The sequence below is a fragment of the Mastomys coucha genome, unplaced genomic scaffold (genome assembly GCF_008632895.1).
Source record: "Mastomys coucha isolate ucsf_1 unplaced genomic scaffold, UCSF_Mcou_1 pScaffold2, whole genome shotgun sequence".
Lineage (NCBI taxonomy): Eukaryota > Metazoa > Chordata > Mammalia > Rodentia > Muridae > Mastomys > Mastomys coucha.
The window spans coordinates 13,299,110-13,319,001 of NW_022196902.1; the positions used below are offsets into that span (position 1 = coordinate 13,299,110).

Sequence of the window (19,892 nt, forward strand, 5' to 3'; positions counted from 1 at the left end):
ACAGATACACGCTGGAGTGTAACAATTACAGAGGCTAATAGTAGATACAGATACACACTGGAGTGTAAACAATTACAGAGGCTAATAGTAGATACAGATGCACGCTGGGTACTTCAGATAATTTGGAATATGAGTGTGTGGGTGCTAGACATACAGACTACATTGCTCATTTCTTTTTGCATTCAGATACATGACAAATGGAAATGTTATCCAAAATGCTTTTTAAAGTGAAGAATTTACTTAAAGATAATTGAGATATAGTGTGCAAAATTGAAAAACCCTTCATTGACAGTGAAATGCTTTGACTGCCTAGGCCGTGGCTTCCCCAGCGTCATCCCTTTATATACATATAACTTCTGTGTCATATGGCAGTCTTGAGTGAGCACTTGCTGTTTTTAACAGGTCACCACATGTACTCAGGAGACTGCATCGGGGTCATTGTTGTCTGGGACACATACGTCAAAGTGACTGATGTGCAGCACTCCGTGCGCCACTGGACAATAAATAAGGTACAGGACCACATTTCATACTTCAAGGATTAATGGAGGAACGGCAGGAAAACCGCCCACAGGACTGACTTTTAAAAGAGTGTAAGGACAGCTAAGTCTGTCCTTTGGAAACTTAAGCTTCTCTCGGTCCAGAAGCCCACATCAGACCATCCTGCTGACCACAGTCGGGAGTTAGTGATTCGTTGTCTCATCCTTCTGAGAGGGACTGGTGACAACTCACCCTCTTCAGTGTGGCCACACTTTCCTCTTTGCTGTTTTAGGCCCTGGACCATTGTAGGCAGTGGCTCTCCACTAAGCTGCACCCTCACCTCATTTGTGTTCTTCTAAGGCAGTCTGTAGCTGGAAGGCACATTAAAATAACACATATATCCCATTACTACCTGAAACTAACTGCGAATTTTCTGTTATTTGTGTCCTGTGTATTCTCCTCAATCTAGTACAGTCACTAAAAACAGCATCTGTGCTGTTTCAGAGTAATGTGGATATGGTGGGATTTGTTATTTAGTCACAATAATTGCTCTATTGAAGTTTGCTAATGAGAGAAACAAACAAGAAAGAATTTCTTCTGGGATAGGGTATTATGGTCTATAAGTAATTCTGCAGTTTTATCTTTGTAGTTTTTTTGTAGTGTAAACAAATTGGTAAGCTTGAGCTTTTGTTATATGCTGTAGTTTGTACCTCAAACCTCTGTTAGGCCTAGGTCTGCTTGTCACTGCTGCAGGGCTCCGTCAGCCTAGGCCTAGGTCTGCTAGAGGAAAACCTCTAGGTGAAAACTATGAAGCTCAGATGAGAAGGAGGCCGATTCAGAGGCCTGCCCTGGGTTAAGGAATTCTCCTTAGACTCTTTGGACTTTAAGCCAGGTTCTTCGGGGAGACAGCTCTGCTCAGCAAGGCACGGACACTGCTGACACCTAAGGCTTCAAGATTTGCAGTTCTTTCTCCCTTGTGACAATCCCAAAAAGGATCATTGGCACTCATTTTTTAAAAGTTTTATTGTATGCATTAAAGGTTATAGTGTGGTTGTGAGCATGCACATATTTAGTAAAATATTATAGTGAGTCAAGTTAACATAATCATCACGTTACATTGCTCTTCTGGTTGTTTGTGACAAGAGAAGCTGAAGTCTGTACATTTTGCATGATTCAGTACAATTTCATTACAGGTAGACTTTGTATTGCATACTGAATGCTGAGCTGTTCACGGTGTGTTCTGACCTAAAGCTTTCTGTTTCCCCCACAATCCGAGTTTCTATACATTTAACTCTTAGATTCCACATATAAGTATTTAATGTGTCTTGTAGGATCATCCCTGCCTGTGGCAAAGGAAAATCTTTTTGTTTGAGGGGATGAGTAATATTAGAGAGGAAAGAGAAGAGATGGGGGATGGATGGTTGCATTCCTTAATGCCTAGTGATAGTGAACGACTGTTCATGTATCTTCACCCACTTCATTGTCCGTTGTGGAGCTAGCTGTCTATTCAGTCTTTTCCCCATTTTTTTAGCCACATTATTTGCTTTTCTGGTACTAAGTTTATGTGTTTACAGATTGATGTCTTAGTGGGTAGATGAGATGCAGATTACTGTCCAACTGCCCCTGTAGTCCACTGTGCAGATTACTGTCTAACTATGCACCCTGTAGTCCATTGTGCAGATTACTGCCTAACTACGCCCCCTGTAGTCCATTGTGCAGATTACTGCCTAACTACGCCCCCTGTAGGCCACTGTGCAGATTACTGCCTAACTACGCCCCCTGTAGTCCACTGTGCAGATTACTGTCCAGCTGCGCCCCCTGTAGGCCACTGTGCAGATTACTGTCTAACTACGCCCCCTGTAGTCCACTGTGCAGATTACTGTCTAAATGAACCCACTGTATTCCATTGAGCTGTTGCTTAGTCTCCAGTACACTGCCTTTTAGTTTAATGGACTCCACTTTAATGCATATTTTTGTGGCCTAAGTTTTTGGTATTGACCCCTCTCACTCCAAATATTGGAAAAGCCAGTGCTCAGCAGCATCCCCTCTGCTGCTAAGAGCTGTATAGTTTCTGGTCTTGCTTCTATGTATTTTCTCCACTATAAGTTGATTTTACTGCATTGTGTAAGGGTAGCTCTCACTCAGGGCTCCTGCATATTGGTCCTCAGTGCTGGCATCCTAAATGACGCTGTGAGTCACTTATCCTCACTACCTGCTGCAAATAACTGTGAAAAGGCAGCAGGAAGGAGTGGAGTCAAACTTTCCATAAAGGATTATAATCTAAGTAGTATAATACAAATATTACGCCTGGAGCATATATTCTGAAGGCAAGTGGAAGTTTATGAGGAAAGAGTCAACTCTAACTAAAACTTGATGAGTCAGCTTTGAATTTATAAAATATTAAAGTTTTTCTTATGTGGTATAAACAGACAGGGCAATGTGAGAAAATGTATGTTAAATACTTCTTTTTTAAGAATTGCTATATTTGCCGGGCAGTGGTGGCACATGCCTTTAACCCCAGCACTTGGGAGGCAGAGGCAGGCAGATTTCTGAGTTTGAGGCCAGGCTGGTCTACAGAGTGAGTTCCAGGACAGCCAGGGCTATACAGAGAAACCCTGTCTCGAAAAAAAAAAGAAAAAGAAAAAGAAAGAAAGAAAGAAATTAAGAAAGAAAGGGAAAAAACCAAAAACAAAAAAGAATTGCTATATTTTGAGAAAGTGAATAATATATAAAACACATAATTAAATATAACACTAAATAACAAAATATAATTTGCCATTTTTATTTTTTAAATCTAAATTGAAGTTGCTAAAAATACTTGTTGCTAATAATGTTAAAATATTCATTGTAGTAGAATTGAAATTTTTGGATCATTCTTAATTTTATTTTGTTGAGAAATGCTGGTTTATTCTTGCCCATGGTAACCTGAAACTTACTGTATGCCTCAAACTCATTGCAATCCTGCTTCAACCTTCCAAATGCAGGTATTGTATAGGTAAGGTATTGTTCTCAACTAGAAGTGACATTTTAAAATTAATTTGTCCTCTATAAATGGTGTAACATGAAACATCAAACATATCAGAGGCAGCAGTTTGACCTTTTTTTTTTCTCTTTCACCGTTTTAGGAGATTAAGGAAACTGAATTCAGGGGAGTTCCAATAACTTACCTGGAGGTTCATCCCAATGGAAAGCGCTTATTAATCCACACCAAAGACAGTACACTGAGGATCATGGATCTGCGGATGTAAGTATCTTAGAAGTGACAGGATAAGAGCTTCAGTTGGTTCTTTTATGCTTATAAAGTGCAGCAGTGGTTTGGAATAGGCAGTGTGGCCCTAGGCACACCATCTGTAGAGATCTTTCTGTTGCTTCTTACATCTGATGAGGGACGATCAGGGGTACATGCTGTGTGGGGGCTAGGACAGCCCCTACAACAGAGAAATACTTGACACTGCTTGAGTAGCTCTGAGACTGAAATGAATCAGTGGTTTCTATTTTCACAATGAAAAGCAGACATTTATACTTTGGTACTGGCCTAGACTACAATATCTATAACTGAAGGAGGTGTCTCTTGGCTAATGCATCTTTGTCTTTTACTTTAAAAAGGAAAGAATGGGAAATTCCTTACTATAGAAGGCAAACAGAGTTTGGCAAAGGCAGGGTACACTGCTTAAGTATTCTTTTTGTTGGTGTTACAATTCCACGTGAAACAAGAGAAACTATTTCCTGGGTTTCCTATCGTATTTAGAAATGCACACATCAATCTGGATGAGTTGATTCTGTAGATACCTTTTTTGTGCCATTAGTCCTTCAGTGCTTCTATAATAACTCAAGACCCCAGCATGCAGACTTGGAAAGTGATAGCAGAATGACTACACTGAAGTTGTAATCTCCTCATTACCTTTCACATAACAACAACAAATGTTTAGGTAAAAACATGAGATCTAGATTTAGAATCTGAATATTCTCTTTTCTGCATAGTATCCATGGTATGCCTGATAGATAGCCATCTCTCAATATGTGTATCTTAATAAATATAAATGTATGACATAATTATATATATTACAGCAACAAGAAAGGTGACAGTTATAATTCTATTAAAGGTTCTATTGAAATACTGGCATTTGAATCAGCCTTAAAGGATGGATAGACTTTGGATAAGATGGAGGTTTTCAGTAGGGTAGAAAATGAAATAAAATTCTAAGTGGGATAAGTGTTCAAGACAGATAGGTAGCTTGAACATAGGTTTCTTGACAAGGAATACCAAGAGGGGAGATTTTAAAACAGTAACTAAAACTGCATAAAGTGACCAAGTTATTCCCTTTTTAAGCCCTATAAGACCATACCTGGGCTCCAGAGGAGGGTTGCTTAGTCAAATGCTGCTTTTTCTACCCCTCGTCCTTTCCACGGATGGGAGTGTATTAACACTGTATCCATAAGGATTTTATGGAGGAATGAGCTAGTTAGTAAGCAGAATGCTTACAACAATAAAAACACACTGTAAGGGACTCCATAAATATTTTACACAGTAACTCAAAGTCTGGAAATCTAAACCAAAAAAAATTTTTTTTCCAAGACAGGGTTTCTCTGTGTAGCCCTGGCTGTCCTGGAACTCACTCTGTAGACCAGGCTGGCCTCAAACTCAGAAATCCGCCTGCCTCTGTTTCCTAAGTGCTGGGATTAAAAGCGCTTTTTTGTTTGTTTGTTTTTTCCGCCAAAAATGTTACCTCTCTCTCTCTCTCTCTCCCTCTCCCTCTCTCTTTCTCTCTCTCTCTCTCTCTCCCCCTCTCTCCCTCTCTCCCTCTCTCTCTCCCCAAGATTGGTAGGAAAAAGTAAGACATACACTAAATGTTGTCCAACAATAGAACATTTCATAAGATACAGTCAGACAATAACATGATCCCATTAAATTAAAAATGTATTCTGTGTTATCTGATACAGAAACCCACTGTTGATGACTTTTTGGTTGGGTGAAAAAGCAGGTTACAGAGCAGTGCATCTGGTCTCTTATCTTAAAGATTGTGAGCGCTGAGACATTGTCAGCTGTTGCTAAATGAGAAAGTCTATATATTAATTTTATATTACCAATTATTTATTTTATAATAACAATTATTATTATTATAGTTCAGCAGAGGAAAGAAGTATATAATATAAATTAGAAAGAAGCATAAAATCAACCCTTGTTTGTTGACTGTCCATCACAGAATGTTTATGATATCATATACTCTCAAAACTATAGTTGCTAACTCAAATTCAATATTTACAAATAACATGCTTTTTCTCTAGTCCTTTAAATTGGGTTGCATTTGCATTGTTTTTTGGTTTGTTTATAGATTGGCAGCCAGGAAATTTGTGGGTGCAGCAAATTACCGGGAAAAGATCCATAGTACTTTGACACCATGTGGGACTCTGCTCTTTTCTGGGAGTGAGGATGGGATAGTGTACGTTTGGAACCCAGAGACAGGCAAGTGCTCATTGATCTTGAAAAGTCCTTTGGTGAGTGGGTTAGAAAGCTAAAGCATGTGACAACTACAGCTTTTGGCATTCTTAGAAAAACTCACTTTGTGTTTCTAACTACACATTTTAAAATCAGGTGCATTATCACTCCTGTTCCTCGTTCCCTTGACAAAGTACTTGACAAGCAGCAGCTTAAGGAAGGAAGGGTGCACTGTCTTCTTAGAGTTCCAGGGATCTAATCCATCATGGCCAGGGACACATAATGGCAGTAGCAAGAAGCCGCTGTTCGTGTCGGACTGGCAGCTTGAAAGCAAAGAGTAGGGCTGAGGAGATGCTTTGTGAGTGTGGGGATGTGAGTTTGAACTCCAGAAACATGAACTCCAAGAAGCAATAACACCTACTTGGTCCTAGATTCCTGTGGCCAAATGGGAGGCAGAAGTAGAAGAGCACCAGGAGCTCTTAGACCAGTGTGTCTGGTCTGCAGGCATGCACATGCGCACACACACACACACACACACACACACACACACACACATGCACAAACACGCATGCACAAATGTGCATGCACAAACATGCATGCATGCACACACGCAGGCACACACAGAGGCTGACGAGTCAGCAGGCATAGGACCACTAGAAAACTTCAAGGCCCACCTTCAGTGACATACTCACCCCACCTCCAGGAAGGATCTACATCCTAAGACCAGCTGGAGACCAAGTGTGCAAACACATGAGGCCATGAGGGACATTTTACATCAGACCATAACAGATAACTTTTGATAAAATTCAGCTATATTCTAAATATATATTTGTTCTGGATTGTTTGAATATTGTTATAAATTTAGAATTTCACATTATGAATCAAGATTTATTCCCTCAAAGCCTATGAGGTAGTGAGGATGCTTGAAAAGTACCTTACGAATACTGTAACACAAGATATAGAAAATCATAAGCTGAGCTGTAGCTACGTAGATACGTCGTCAACATGGATGATTGAAACTGCCCGCAGTTTCACGAACTGGGTTCTCTCAGCTAGGAGGGAATAAAGAACCTGAAATAGAGGGTTTGAAATGCAAAGAGAAAACATGAAGCCAAGTTGCGTCCCAATCAAGGCTCCACTTAACTCAGAATAAGCCAAGGATTTTATAGTCACAGGAGAAAGCAAACCAAGTCTCTAGATTATACTGCAGAGAAAGTTCAGGTGCCAAAGTCCCCAGGTTCAGAAGATCTTCAGGAGGTGGGCGTGCTCAGGAGGTGGGCGTACTCAGGTGGTGGGCGTACTCAGGTGGTGGGCGTACTCAGGTGGTGGGCATACTCAGGCAGCTTCTTCAAAGACGAAAAGAGAGCATCTGTCTTAGCTCCCAAGTGTTAGCCCCCAAGCAGAGGCTACCAGAAGTCTGATGGCTGAAGTGAAAGGGGAATGTAACAGATGATATGGTTTGATGGGTAATGAAATGTTCTGTGAAAGTCTCTGATGCCTTAGACTTCTGATGGCTTCTGCTGGTGGCATCTTCTAGCTGCTTTTCAAGCACCTCAGCCTCCAGGAGAAAAAGAAAAATAGAAAAATTGAGCCCTAGCTCACTCTCCCCTAACAAGAGAGTTTCCTCAATTACGAGTTTTAAAATCCCTCCCCAGGTTTGCCAAATTCTTTGTTAGTTACAATTTGTACACTTTTCTCTGGTCTCAGGCATACACACCTGTCCATTTCCATCAAAACACTTCCTATGTATTTTGTTCCACAAAACATTGAAGAGGTTGGGCTAAAACCTACAAAGAAGCCACCAGAATGCAGAGTGCAGATAATATCTGTCACAGTGGTACCCAAATACCTACAAGTATTTGTTTCACGGAAATAACGTGAGCCTCATCATTGCTCCAGATATCTTCATGTGAGGTACAGAATAACCTTGGAATAAGAAGTTCATGCCTTTGTTTTTCTTCAGGAGAACAGGTGGCAATGTATTCTGATCTGCCATTCAAGTCAACTATTCGAGACATCTCGTACCATCCGTTGGAGAATATGGTTGCATTCTGTGCCTTTGGACAGAGTGAGCCGATTCTTCTTTATATTTATGATTTCCAGGGTAAGTCCACTACTTAATGTAAATGAAGTATTGTTTACATTTATAATGGACCAGGAATAAGAAGCACTATAAAATCTATTAATAATTATTTCAAGTAACATAGTCTCTTTGAATAAACTATATGAAAGAGCCCAAAAGATGGCATAAATTATTAGGATGTTTGAACATTTCATTATTTTCTATGCATTATGAGCATGGAATTCAGATGTTAGCAAAAGTGCACATAATGAGGCCGCTGTAGAGATCAGTTGATTAAAGTACTGACTTAGTAAGCATGCATGAAGTCTTGCCTTTGATTACCAATGCCGCATGAATTGGATATGGTGGTGCATACCTAGGGCAAGCCTAGTGTAAACCTCATGCCTACTGCTTAGGTGTAGAGTGGGAACTGGACTGTCAGAAGTTACATTATCCTCTGTGTGTGTCAGTTTGAAGCCTACCTTAGGCTATATAAAAACCTGTCTTAAAAAGAAAATGCATGATTGTACATTGTGGGAATCACAAATAAATGAAATCCACACACAATTAGGACTTTATCAACTTAATTTAAGTGTTGCACAAAATACGGATTTTAAAAATGTTTTAGTTGGATAGTGAGTTACTTTGTTATTTGGGTCTTTTTTGTATGTTAGGGGATTTGTTTGGTTTGGAGGTTTTTATTTATGTGTTTTGGCTTTTTTGTTTTGTTTTTACAGGGTCTTTGTAGCTCGGGCTAGCTTTGAATGCATTTTGTAGGCTTAGGGAGCCATGAACTTAAGGCAGCCTTCTTGTTTCTGGCTCCCAAGTTTTAGGATTACAAGTATGAGACAGCAAACTGCGTTAACATAATTTCTTATTCTGTGATTTTAATTTTTTCAAGCAAGTAGCTTTGGTAAATTTTAGTTAGGAAATATTAATATAAAAGACAGACATTTTAAAATGTGATGAAAATGGAATCTGGCAAGGAAATCTAATGTTTTCAACTCTGAAGATTACATATGCCTGCCATTCTAAAAATAATAAGGGTGATAAAACTTTAGATCTACTTTTTAGGAATTAAAATGTGTTCTGAGAATAATTTGGGTTTAATCTTGTTTCTTAAATATGTATTCTCTATTCTGAAATTAGTATTTTCTCTTCTAGTTCAGTCTTTCTCAAAAACAATATTTTATAGCTTTCATATATTAGTTGTATAAAATGTAAGGTCTTTATTAGTTTCTTTGCTTTAGTTGATTATGACATAACATGATTCAGTATTTTTGTAAGCTAGAGTAATATACATGCATGATCTTTATATACATGTAAGCATACCATTGCATATGTGATAATAATATAGATATGAACAAATACTTCAATGAAATAACAAAGCTAAATATATTAAATCACTACACGTTGGCTGATCTAATCCTCTGATAAATGTGATTAGACAATTGAACTATCATAAACCTGAAGGTTTTGATCATGGTTCAGACTATATTACACATTTCCCAATGAATTATCTTAAAGAATATAGGAAAAAGAAGGTTTATCTTAATGATCCTTTAGAGAAGAAACTATTTCTGCAGCTTATACTCAAAATCTATGAAATGCTGTTGCCAGTGATAGAATTGCCAGGCAATGAGTCCCATCTCCACTCACGAGCAACTGGTGGCAGGGATGCAGCTCCATCTGTTCCAGAGAGGGCGAGTGAGTTCCTCAAGGCAGTACCCAGTCCTGTCTCATTGTAACAAGTACCCTGAAACAGTTATGTGCCCCATTCTGTTTTCCCATAGGCAAGGAGAATTATGGGCTATTATTGTACATTTGGAACTATTCTCCAGGAAATGAGAGCACAGTTATTGCCTCAGACTCTTAGGAGATTTCACAACCAACTTCATTCAGTTTATAATTTGCTTTCTTTTAAACTTTTGACATTTTCACTGCAAAGATTAGTTAAGTTCCACTCTGTCTTTTGTCCTTGCATAGCTTCCCATTGCTAGAAGGGCTTCTTGGCTCAGAAGGAGCAAGTTACTTTAGCTGGACAGTGGCATGAAGCTCAGGTTCCTGTTGTACTCACTTCAGGGACCTTGGCCAATGCCCCTGCCCTCTGACCCTCCATTCTTTCATCTATTGAAAGGTACTTCAGGAATAATGCCTGCCCTACCAGAGAGCTCCAAGGACCTAGAAAAGTGTCTGTAAAGGAGCTTTGTAAGGTGATAGGTGCTCTAGTACAAAGAATAACCAGAGTTAACACTTGTGTATAGAAAGCTCATCTACCAGTGGCCAATCACGTTACAAGAATTCATACTTTGCAGTGCTCACAAGCACTTGTCTGTGGGATTGAGAAAGTGATGTTTCTCACTCCACTCCGTTACGCAGCCTCGTCCATTCTCCTAACCCCGATGGCACACCAGGCCAGCTGTATTGCAGCATTTAATACATACAGTTAACTCATGTTAGAGCCACATTGTCTTAGATGCAGGAGCATGGATTGGGTTGAGCATCTCAGAATTGGTGATATGAGACTACCAGAACATGAAATTACCTATTTTATGCAACACATTTAAAACATTTTTGATACAATGCATACATCTCACCAAGAAAATTTTTTAAAGCTCAAAATGTTTCAACATGTTTTCCAGACTCTCTGTTGTCTATTTTTAAAAAGGGGAAGCTTAGGAAAAAGTAAAATAACTTCAAGCCATCTAAGATTTGGCACAACTTCTTTTTTTTTTTTGTTTAATGAGAGTTATTTCAGTCTCTGAGTGTTTTACTCATTGAATATAGGGTACAATCAGTAGTTCAAATAATCATTAATTTTTTATTAAAAATTTTACTGTTTAATTAACCTATTACACTTTTGCCCTATATTTTATTTTTAATACATGGATATTTTGCTCCCACTATGTTTTCTGAGAATGAAGTTCACATGTGGTTTCACTGAGTTTTAATGATATAAAGTTCAGTAGAAACAAGACAGCTAAGCTACTTTTAGAATAGCTTCTGAAATCTTCAAGGAAAAAGAGGCGAGTTCTTTTTTTGTAAATTAAATTAGCTACAAGTGAGACCACAGTGGTAGCTAAATGCATCAGACCTCTTTCAGTTCCAGCGGGATCTCTGAAGACTCAGCACCTCTCCTGTTGAGCATGTATTCAGCTTGTGGTCTTCAAGTCCATCATTCTACTGAATTTTTGCTTTTTTTTTTTTTCTTTTTGTAAGAAGTGTAATTTTTACTTTCAGAAGGCAGTTTTATTTGCCTGATTTTGAAAGGGTTAATCATCTAGTAATACAAAGTTTAGTCACAGTGTACCACAAATAGTGTGCATTGAGGGTTCCCACAACAAAGTAGAACTCAGAAAAACGGTTTCTGCTGAATTAACTCTATGAAGCCAGACTTCAGCAATAAATATTTTGTTATTAAGCAATGTTTGTCTACTTATGTCTCTAGGATGTTTTTATACATTTAAGAATAATTATAGTACCTAGTAGCACTATGTATTAACACTACAAATGTATCTGTAAAATTTTTCACTATGGTTTTATGACAAATGTTTTCACAGTTTTACAGGATGCAGGAGTTGCATCACTGTAGACTGGCTTTTGTTTGGTTTGGTTGTTTTTGGTTTTGTTTTGTTTTGTGTACTTGAAGCAGGATTTCTTTTTGTAGCCCTGGCTATCTTGGAACTCACTCGATAGATCAGGCTACCCTCAAACTCAGGGATCCACCTGCCTTTGCCTAAGATTAAAGGCGCCACCACCACTCAGCCAAAATGTAGACTCTTATCTGCCTTCTGAAGGTATCAGCACATGACTGCTCTATTGGGTTTAATGTAGACTCTTATCTGCCTTCTGAAGGTATAGCACATGACTGCTAGATTGGGTTTCTAACGGCAAAACCTCTCTCTCTAGTGTCAGCTTCTCGGGAATATGTAATTTCTGTGTATTTTATACCTGGTAGGAAGCAAAGATATAGGCCTTTTCATTTGTTTATTACTAGCACCTAGCCTGAATGTTGCCATATAGGACTTTGTATGTATTAAATAGGGTCATGCCTGTTCGGCAACCTCTTAATATTGCTAACCCTGAGTAATGAGCCTGAATTCTCACTAGGTGGCAGTGTCCCTTTCTGTGCACCTGTTATGCACCAGGCTCACTTGAGCTGTAAACCCAGGGTCAGACTCAGTTTACCTGCTCACTGCTGGTCCTTCATGCTGTTTACAGAGGTGACTACAGCACCAGACAACCTTTAGTCAAACTAAAAGGCCATTTCTACAATACAGGATTTTAGAGCTAGAATTCAGTGATCTGGAAAAGATCTATTCAGAAATAGATCAGTGATCTGCCTTGTCACGTTGGTAGCTTTATTTTTCACACTATGGCATGCTCTTCCATAGTTCAGGGGCATATACACCTTTAAGCTCATAAAGTTCTGCTATAGGTGAGCGTGGGGGCACATGCATGAAATTCCAGTATTTGGAAAGTAGAGACAAGAGGGTCATGATTTCTAGGTCATCCTTGGGGTACATAGAGCTTCCAAGGCTAGCCTGTGCTAAGAGACCCAATCACTCAAGTTGCTAATTGCCTATAGTATTTATAAAGCACTATGTTTAGCATAGTTCTTGTACGGTACATGTTTGCATTAAGAGTTAAAATTCTTACAGAATAGAGTTAATTCTTAAATTTTATAAAAATCTAAGATGACACCATAGTAATTTTGGGATTACTGAGAGCAGTGGGAGTCATAGCTCTAAGATCAAGTGACTAAGGAAATATGAAAAATTTCATGTACGTGATGGCCTTTCTTGTAAACCGGCCTATGAGTCACTCACTCCCCAGGGCCTTTGTATGCTTACATGTGTGCTGTGTAGAGTACAGTGAAAAGGAACAATGTAGCCCAAAGCAGACAGTAGCGTGGCAGGAACATCTGCAGAGGGACACTGTCAATCTGTCCAACCCTCAACACGTAGTTTCCAATTTTATATGCATCTGCTTTTTAAGCTGTGAAATAAAAACTATACATGCTTTATTATACCTCCATATTTTGTGTAATGATAGCTGAAACCATAAAGCAAGATGTGAAGACTGGATATTAATAGAGTCCATGAGCCAGACAGGACTCATGCTAGTGATTTTTCCATAGCAGTGCATGTCACACATGTTCAGCTGAACGTGTCATGTGGATGGGGAGGCAGCAGGAAGGGAACGGCACTTTCTGCCGGGGATTTGCAGACAGCTGCAAGGCATTCAAACAAATACAGTTGCTGCCTGCAGGCTCTTTATCCCTTGTCCATTCCTCTGCCATGCTGCTTAGCTCCCTGCAGTAACTGGGTCAGCTCTAAGAGGTCGGAACCCCAAGAGGAGTCTTTCTATTTTCCATGCCTGCTATAATGCATGCATGTAAGGATGTCTCAGAAAGAGGTGAAAGTGTGTGGATAAGAATATTAAAATTGTGAATTTTAAACATAGCAGGTTAGATCAGACCTAAGTTTTAAACATACAAATTACATTGGTACAAGGAAGAAAAATGATACAATGCAGAAATAGGGCTGTCTAATTACAACATGGTCTCTAACCAGAACTCAAAAGTAACTTGGTAACCTCCAGATGGTTCCAAGCATACAGCTTGAAGGATAATGCAAAACCATCTATCACCAGCTATTTTACAGTGAGAAAGGCATATGTCTTAAGCAGATCTGCTGGGGGGCGGGAACTGAAGAACTTACAAGCAGTTTCTGTTTCGAGTGTAGTCTAGTACACTTTGTGAATACGTCTGCAGACTGTGAAGGTCCTCCTCATAGAACTAGAGGTGCTAACAAGTGTAGGAGGAAGCTGACTTGACTGCGTGAAGTCCAAGTGTTTATATAAAATGTCAACAGGGCACCATAGAAACAAATACCAGAGTTTGCGGTTTTGTTATTTTACTCCATTTAGAATATTTTAATTCACAATTATAATTTACAATATATTGTAAAATATATCTTAATACTTTGAAACATACTTAATAACTTAAAAACATACTTATCAATGCCTTTTCTGTTTTTACCAGTTAAAAATTCTTTGAAAGAGAAAATATAATACATATTTAATGCATTATAATACTTTAAAAATACAGTTTAATCAAAACTAGAAGAGAAGAGGTAGTTAAGTCCTGTTAACTTGTGACTGACACCAGTACAAGTGCTTCTTGGCTGTCTTTGTGACTGCTCATCCACTCGGCTAGAGGAAATTGTAGCTTGCAAATACAAAGCTCAGAAAATCTGGGAAGTAAACATGCCAGACTGTTCTTAGATGCAGCTTTATGTGCAGCAAGAACACAGCTAAGGTTGGTAGCATAATTTTCAATGTGAAGAACACAGAAATCATGGAACATGTTCTTCTGTTGACTTCTCAGCCTGAAACCCACCTGCACCGTATAGGTGGACCTTCCCCATTCTAACACGTGGAACACTTTTCTTTAGTTGTTTTTCTGCAGTTTTACACTTGTTTATTTTCTAAAGCTATCTTTGAATAATTAAAGGTGAAGTAAATATTCTTGTTACTCTAGAGACAAGTCCAAATTAAATACAAGAACATTAGAGTCAAATGCGCGCGCGCACACACACACACAAATGATAGAGAGTGGTGACTTTTGCATTGAAATAGATAATTGTAGAGAGAAATGCCTGTCATTGATGGTTGCTGCAGTCTGGGGCCTTCTCTCAGGGCTCTTTGCTCTGGACTTAGCCAGCATAGTCTGCAGAGAATGCTGTGTATTAGCTGGCTCTTCTGTTTACATAGATGAGGTTGTGTATGAATATCAAAAGCCTATAATTTTTACAGGTGGTATATCACATAAATGATTTATTACTTTTAAAAGCCCAATGTTTTATGCCCACTAAATATTTTAGAGCTTGGTGTGGTGTCTCCTGCCTTTAATTCCAGCCTCCAAGAAGAGGCAGATCTCTATGACATTGAGGCCTCCCAGCCTATGTAGGAAGTTCCCAGGGCAGCGAGGCTACATACATAGCTACTCTATGTCTCTGTCTCAGTCTCTATCTCTGTCTCTGTCTCTGTCTCAGTCTCTGTCTCTGTCTCTGTCTCTGTCTCTGCTGTTCTCTTCCCTCTGCCCGCCCTCCCTCCCTCTCACACATACAGAGATAATTTATTTAAATAATTTTTATAGAATAACTGTCATATATGATTAAGTACATACCTATCTTACTCATTTGTTCGTTAGGAAAACCTGTCTTGGAGTACACCTGTCAGTTAGACAGTAAAAACAGCATCATGTTTTATTTGCATTTTTACCACTGTTTTCTTCCTTGTTTGCTGTCAGCTACACAGTTCTTTTGTGACTTTTCTAGAGTAGCTCTGGGTTTCCTGCTGCTTTGATCTTCTAAATGGATTTTGTTGGTCCTGTTTGCATATCAAGAATAATTAGCCCTTTCTGTCATCTCTGTCTTCTGCTTTGTGTGATTGTGTACATAGCTTTCTTGCGGTCATTTACATATGATAAACTATGAATTTTAAATATATGCTTCAATAATTTACCTACTTGGAAGAGCATTGCCTCAAGTCACAGCAGTGAACACTCCCATCAGGCACCTTAGGCCCCATTTTAATTGCACCCTCCTCTTTACACTCCTTGAAAGCACTATAAATTAGTGTCCATGTTTGAGAATTGTTTACAGTCAAAGATATTATATGCACCATGAATTCTTTTATGGCTTCATTTTTCATGACTAAATAATTTTGGTATTTTTTCATTCTTTTCGTGTTCATTTGTGTTTTAGCATCCTTTTAACTGCCTACTGCTGCTCCGTTGGAGAGATTTCCTGGTTTGTACATCTGCTGTGTATTGATGGATAGCTAGCTCATGCCATTACAAATAATGCTGCTGAGTCTTCATGTGCACGTTTTTATTTCTGAAGATGCCTTCATTTCCCTTATGTAAATTCATAAAGTTGAAAGGTCAGGATCATGTTGCCGATGTATTTTCTTAAGCCACATTAGTTAGGCATGGTAGGACACCTGTAGTCTTAGTGCTTAGGAGACTGGGGGAGGAGGATGGTAAGTTTGAAGCCAGCGTACACACTACAGAGACTGTCTCAAGAAAGCAAAAGTAGGTTTCCCCCTCAAGTATTCCAGCTTCTTCATACCCTTGGCAAATCTGGCATGGCAAGACTGTTTTGTTTTAGCCATTTTAACAGACAGACGTGCTGCTTTGCCCTGGGTCTGACCCGTCCGCTCCTGCTGACTGGTGATACTGAATGCTGTCTTCCGCACCTGTCTGCCATATTTGGAACTTCTTCAGAACCTGTTTACAATTGGACCATATTTGGGGCTTGTCATCGTTGTTAAGTTGGCTTCTTTTCTTTATTTTGATATGCGAGTTCTACATGCAGTGTGCTCAGGCATATCAATTACGGATACTCCTCCCAGTGTTCGTTCTGTCTTCTAATTACTTTAACACTTTGAAGAACCGAACATTAAATTTTTGAAGTACAAATTATCAATTTGTTATGTCCTGAATTTTAGTTTTGTATCTAAGAAACTTTTGCTTACTCCATGCTCCCAGAATTGTTTGCCTGTGTTTCATTTCTTGACTTTCAGAACTCTGTTTTATATTGGCATCTCGCCGCAGGGCGTGAAGTAGGGATCAAAGTTCATCTGAATGTCCAACCGTCCCAGCACCATTTTATGAAATATGTGTTCTTCACAGTTTTCTTATTCTTTGCTTGGATATGTACTGGGTTCTCAGTTCTGTTGGTCTCTTTACAATTTATGCAGGCAGCTAACTGTATAGTCATCCAGTTAACTTTTGTATATTCCTTTTATGGTCTATAACCTAACTAAAGTCATTTCCTAGTTCTAGTAGCTTATGGGGTATTTTTTCTGCTTGTTTGTTTGTTTTTATTTCATTCCATAATTTTTGCAGAGATACAGCTAGTACTTTGGGATCACTAGATGCCTCCTTTTTCTTGCAAAAACATCTGTTCCTTTTTTCCCCTTTTCTGTATTTTGTTCATTATTTGGTGATTTTTGACCAAGAAAGTAAGTCTGGTTCCTTTTATTATATTTTTATCCAGAAGTATGAAAACTCATTGCCTGCCATTTGCTTTTTAATTTATATCATTGTAGGGCTTCATTTATTTAAATAAAGATCTAAATGTTCCTGAAACAAAATTGATCCTATTTTTTCATAAAAAAATGTTGGTAATTCTTGACCTTTTCTGACTCACATATCCCTTTAACGGATAGTCTATGAAATATAACAAGAGTTTTTCTGAAACACACACAGGCCTCACCTCATCTCATGTTGCTGTTTGTAAGACAACACAGAAGATGATGATTGTCCATTGATTCCAGCTTTAATTTTCTTTCTGTGTCAGTTTTAGAAAGCCTTCCATTTTGATATTGTATAATTTAGGAAATAATTTTTAAATGATAACTATGTATTTTCTCCTTTAGGTTGTTTTCAGATTTCTTTATCCAGTCAAGTGCAAGAATGTATTTGAGCATCTTATTATTAATAAAGAGCAGTGAAGGTGCACTGGTCGCCACTGGTTTCCACTGGTCACCAGTGGTTACCACCATTGTTAAAATCAACACCATTTAAGCCTGTGTGTTCTCTATCTATTTAAGCCTAAACAAAATTATCTTAAGAAACAAAGCCAACTACAAAAAGTACTTTTTCATATAACATCTATAACACAGAAAGATAAAACATTGTAAATATTTAGTTACAGAGAGAGTAAAATGTTTTAAAATTATGATTCTTACATATTATAAAACATTTATCATGGTAGTTATAGAAATTTGGATTTAACTTATACTTAAAAAATTTTTAAATTCTGTGTACATGTTAGTGTTTTGCATGGAATAGGTATATGTATAAAGTCTGAAGACATAGAAATATTAAAAGAGGCTTAGGTACATGGGTTTGTGAGTGATTATTTTTGTCCTATATGTATCATTTCTGGGCATTTGAAATATTATATGTATGTATATAAATATGTATTAGGCTTATATCTCAATTTGCATTGCCTTCAAAGCTCAATTATAAAATAGTTGTATAATTACCAATTTTCTGTGATTTCATATTGCCTATAATTTTTCATCTTGCCAGTCATGTTGCCTATCAGTGAAAGTGTACTGTTAAGTTTCTGAGTGTTTGTTGTTGTCATTTCATGGCCTTAGTATTTGACTATCTTTTCACTGTAATAATTTGCACTAATTTTAGATTCTTTTTTCTTTTCAGTAGCCCAGCAGGAGGCTGAAATGTTGAAACGCTATAGTGGGACACTCCCATTGCCTGGGATCCATCAGAGTGAGGATGCTCTCTGCACTTGTCCTAAACTGCCCCAGCAGGGCTCTTTTCAGATTGATGAATTTGTCAACACTGAAAATAATTCATCAAGAAAGATTCAACTTGTGAAACAGAGACTTGAAACCGTCACAGTATGTTTATTTTATTTATTTAAAATTTTTAGTAGTTGAAAATTTAAAACCCTTATCATGCAATAAAGATTAACATAAGGAAGTTACTTAATTTCTTAAAGTGAGGTTTTCTATTATCGTTCTTTCCAGGCACTAGTTTTGAAGCCATTATTCACAGCATACAAGCTAAATTTTGACTAACTTATCATGATGTCAACACTTACACTTTAAAGACCAGTTCAAGACTTAATAATGAAGTGTTCTGAAACAAGTAATCCTGCCTAGCAATTGTCACATAAACAGGGTGAGAAATCTTGTCCCCATCATCGAGGACAGGCTGTCAGTAGGTCATGGTAGGATCCTTGAGGGCGGGCTGTGTGCAGGTCATGGTAGGATCCTTGAGGGCGGGCTGTGTGCAGGTCATGGTAGGATCCTTGAGGGTGGGCTGTGTGCAGGTCATGGTAGGATCACGAGCAGGCTGTCTCAGCAGGTATAGTAGATTCTCATCTAAAGTCTGCTGCTCACTGCCAGCACTTCCAGAGACTGCTTCTTAAAAGATCGGGTAATGTTCAAACAAGGTATTTCTGTCCATGCATTTGTAAGTGCTGTAGAGTCTTTGTAAAAGCATAAGTTTGAGTGTTTCATGAGCTGCTGTGTGCATCAGAGTCACCTAGCTGATGTTATCAGGTCACTGACTGCCAGGCTCTGTTCCTACAGATTTTGAGTCCATATAACTGGCTTACTCTGTGAGTTTTCATTTTTGGCAAGCTTCAAGGTGCCGGTCAGGGCACTCTGTTTAGGACAGCTAGCCTGGCTTCGTCTGAGGCACATAGAACATCACACACTGCACATAGAATGTCACACACTGATCAGAGCACTCTGTTTAGGACAGCTAGCCTGTCTCAGTCCCTAGCACATAGAATGTCAAGCACTGAACAGAGCTCTCTGTTTAGAACAACTAGCCTGTCTCAGTCCCTAGCACATAGAATATCAAACACTGAACAGAGCTCTCTGTTTAGAATAGCTAACCTGCCTTAGTCCTTAGCACATAGAACATCTTACATTGGCATTTTGTTCCCTCACCCATACCATCAGCTTCTTGAAAGCAGTTCTGATCATTTTTAGCGTATTTATAACTTGGGTCGGCTTGCCTGATTTTTACAATTCAACAGAAGTGGACCATCGAGGGAAAATTTGAATTCCTGTACAGAGACTCTATTTATTATTTTGTTTCTATCCATTCTTTTCTATATTCCTTTTTTAGAGGATAAATCAATACCCTTAATTTTCTCTCCAGTCTCTCCATTTTGACATTTTCCATTACTCTTTACCTTCCTTCTCTGTGATTGGCATTACACTGTTGCCACCATGTGCTAATAATGTGCGTACGGCTCCTGCCTGTGGCAGTGCCTTGTCCTGTTCACATGTGTGCTTGCTTCATAGGGACTGCTGGCCAACCACAAGGAATGAACCCAAACAATCTCTCTCTCTCCCTCC

General features: G+C 38.6%; 1 protein-coding gene across 5 annotated transcripts in view; it reads left to right on the plus strand.

Moving 5' to 3' along the window:
* Positions 1-19,892, plus strand: part of Ahi1 (Abelson helper integration site 1) — a 141,471-nt gene that overhangs the window by 32,602 nt on the left and 88,977 nt on the right. For 4 of the 5 annotated variants that reach the window (XR_004121562.1, XM_031380555.1, XM_031380557.1 and 1 more), the window contains exons 12-16: positions 403-509; positions 3,603-3,721; positions 5,811-5,941; positions 7,878-8,018; positions 18,217-18,416. Coding sequence is in view for 4 of the 5 variants with exons in the window: in XM_031380555.1 (XP_031236415.1) it covers positions 403-509; positions 3,603-3,721; positions 5,811-5,941; positions 7,878-8,018; positions 18,217-18,416 (698 nt within the window). In the remaining variant the exon portion in view is untranslated. The remainder of the gene's footprint in view (positions 1-402; positions 510-3,602; positions 3,722-5,810; positions 5,942-7,877; positions 8,019-18,216; positions 18,417-19,892) is intronic. The other variant, XM_031380556.1, reaches the window with a different exon arrangement.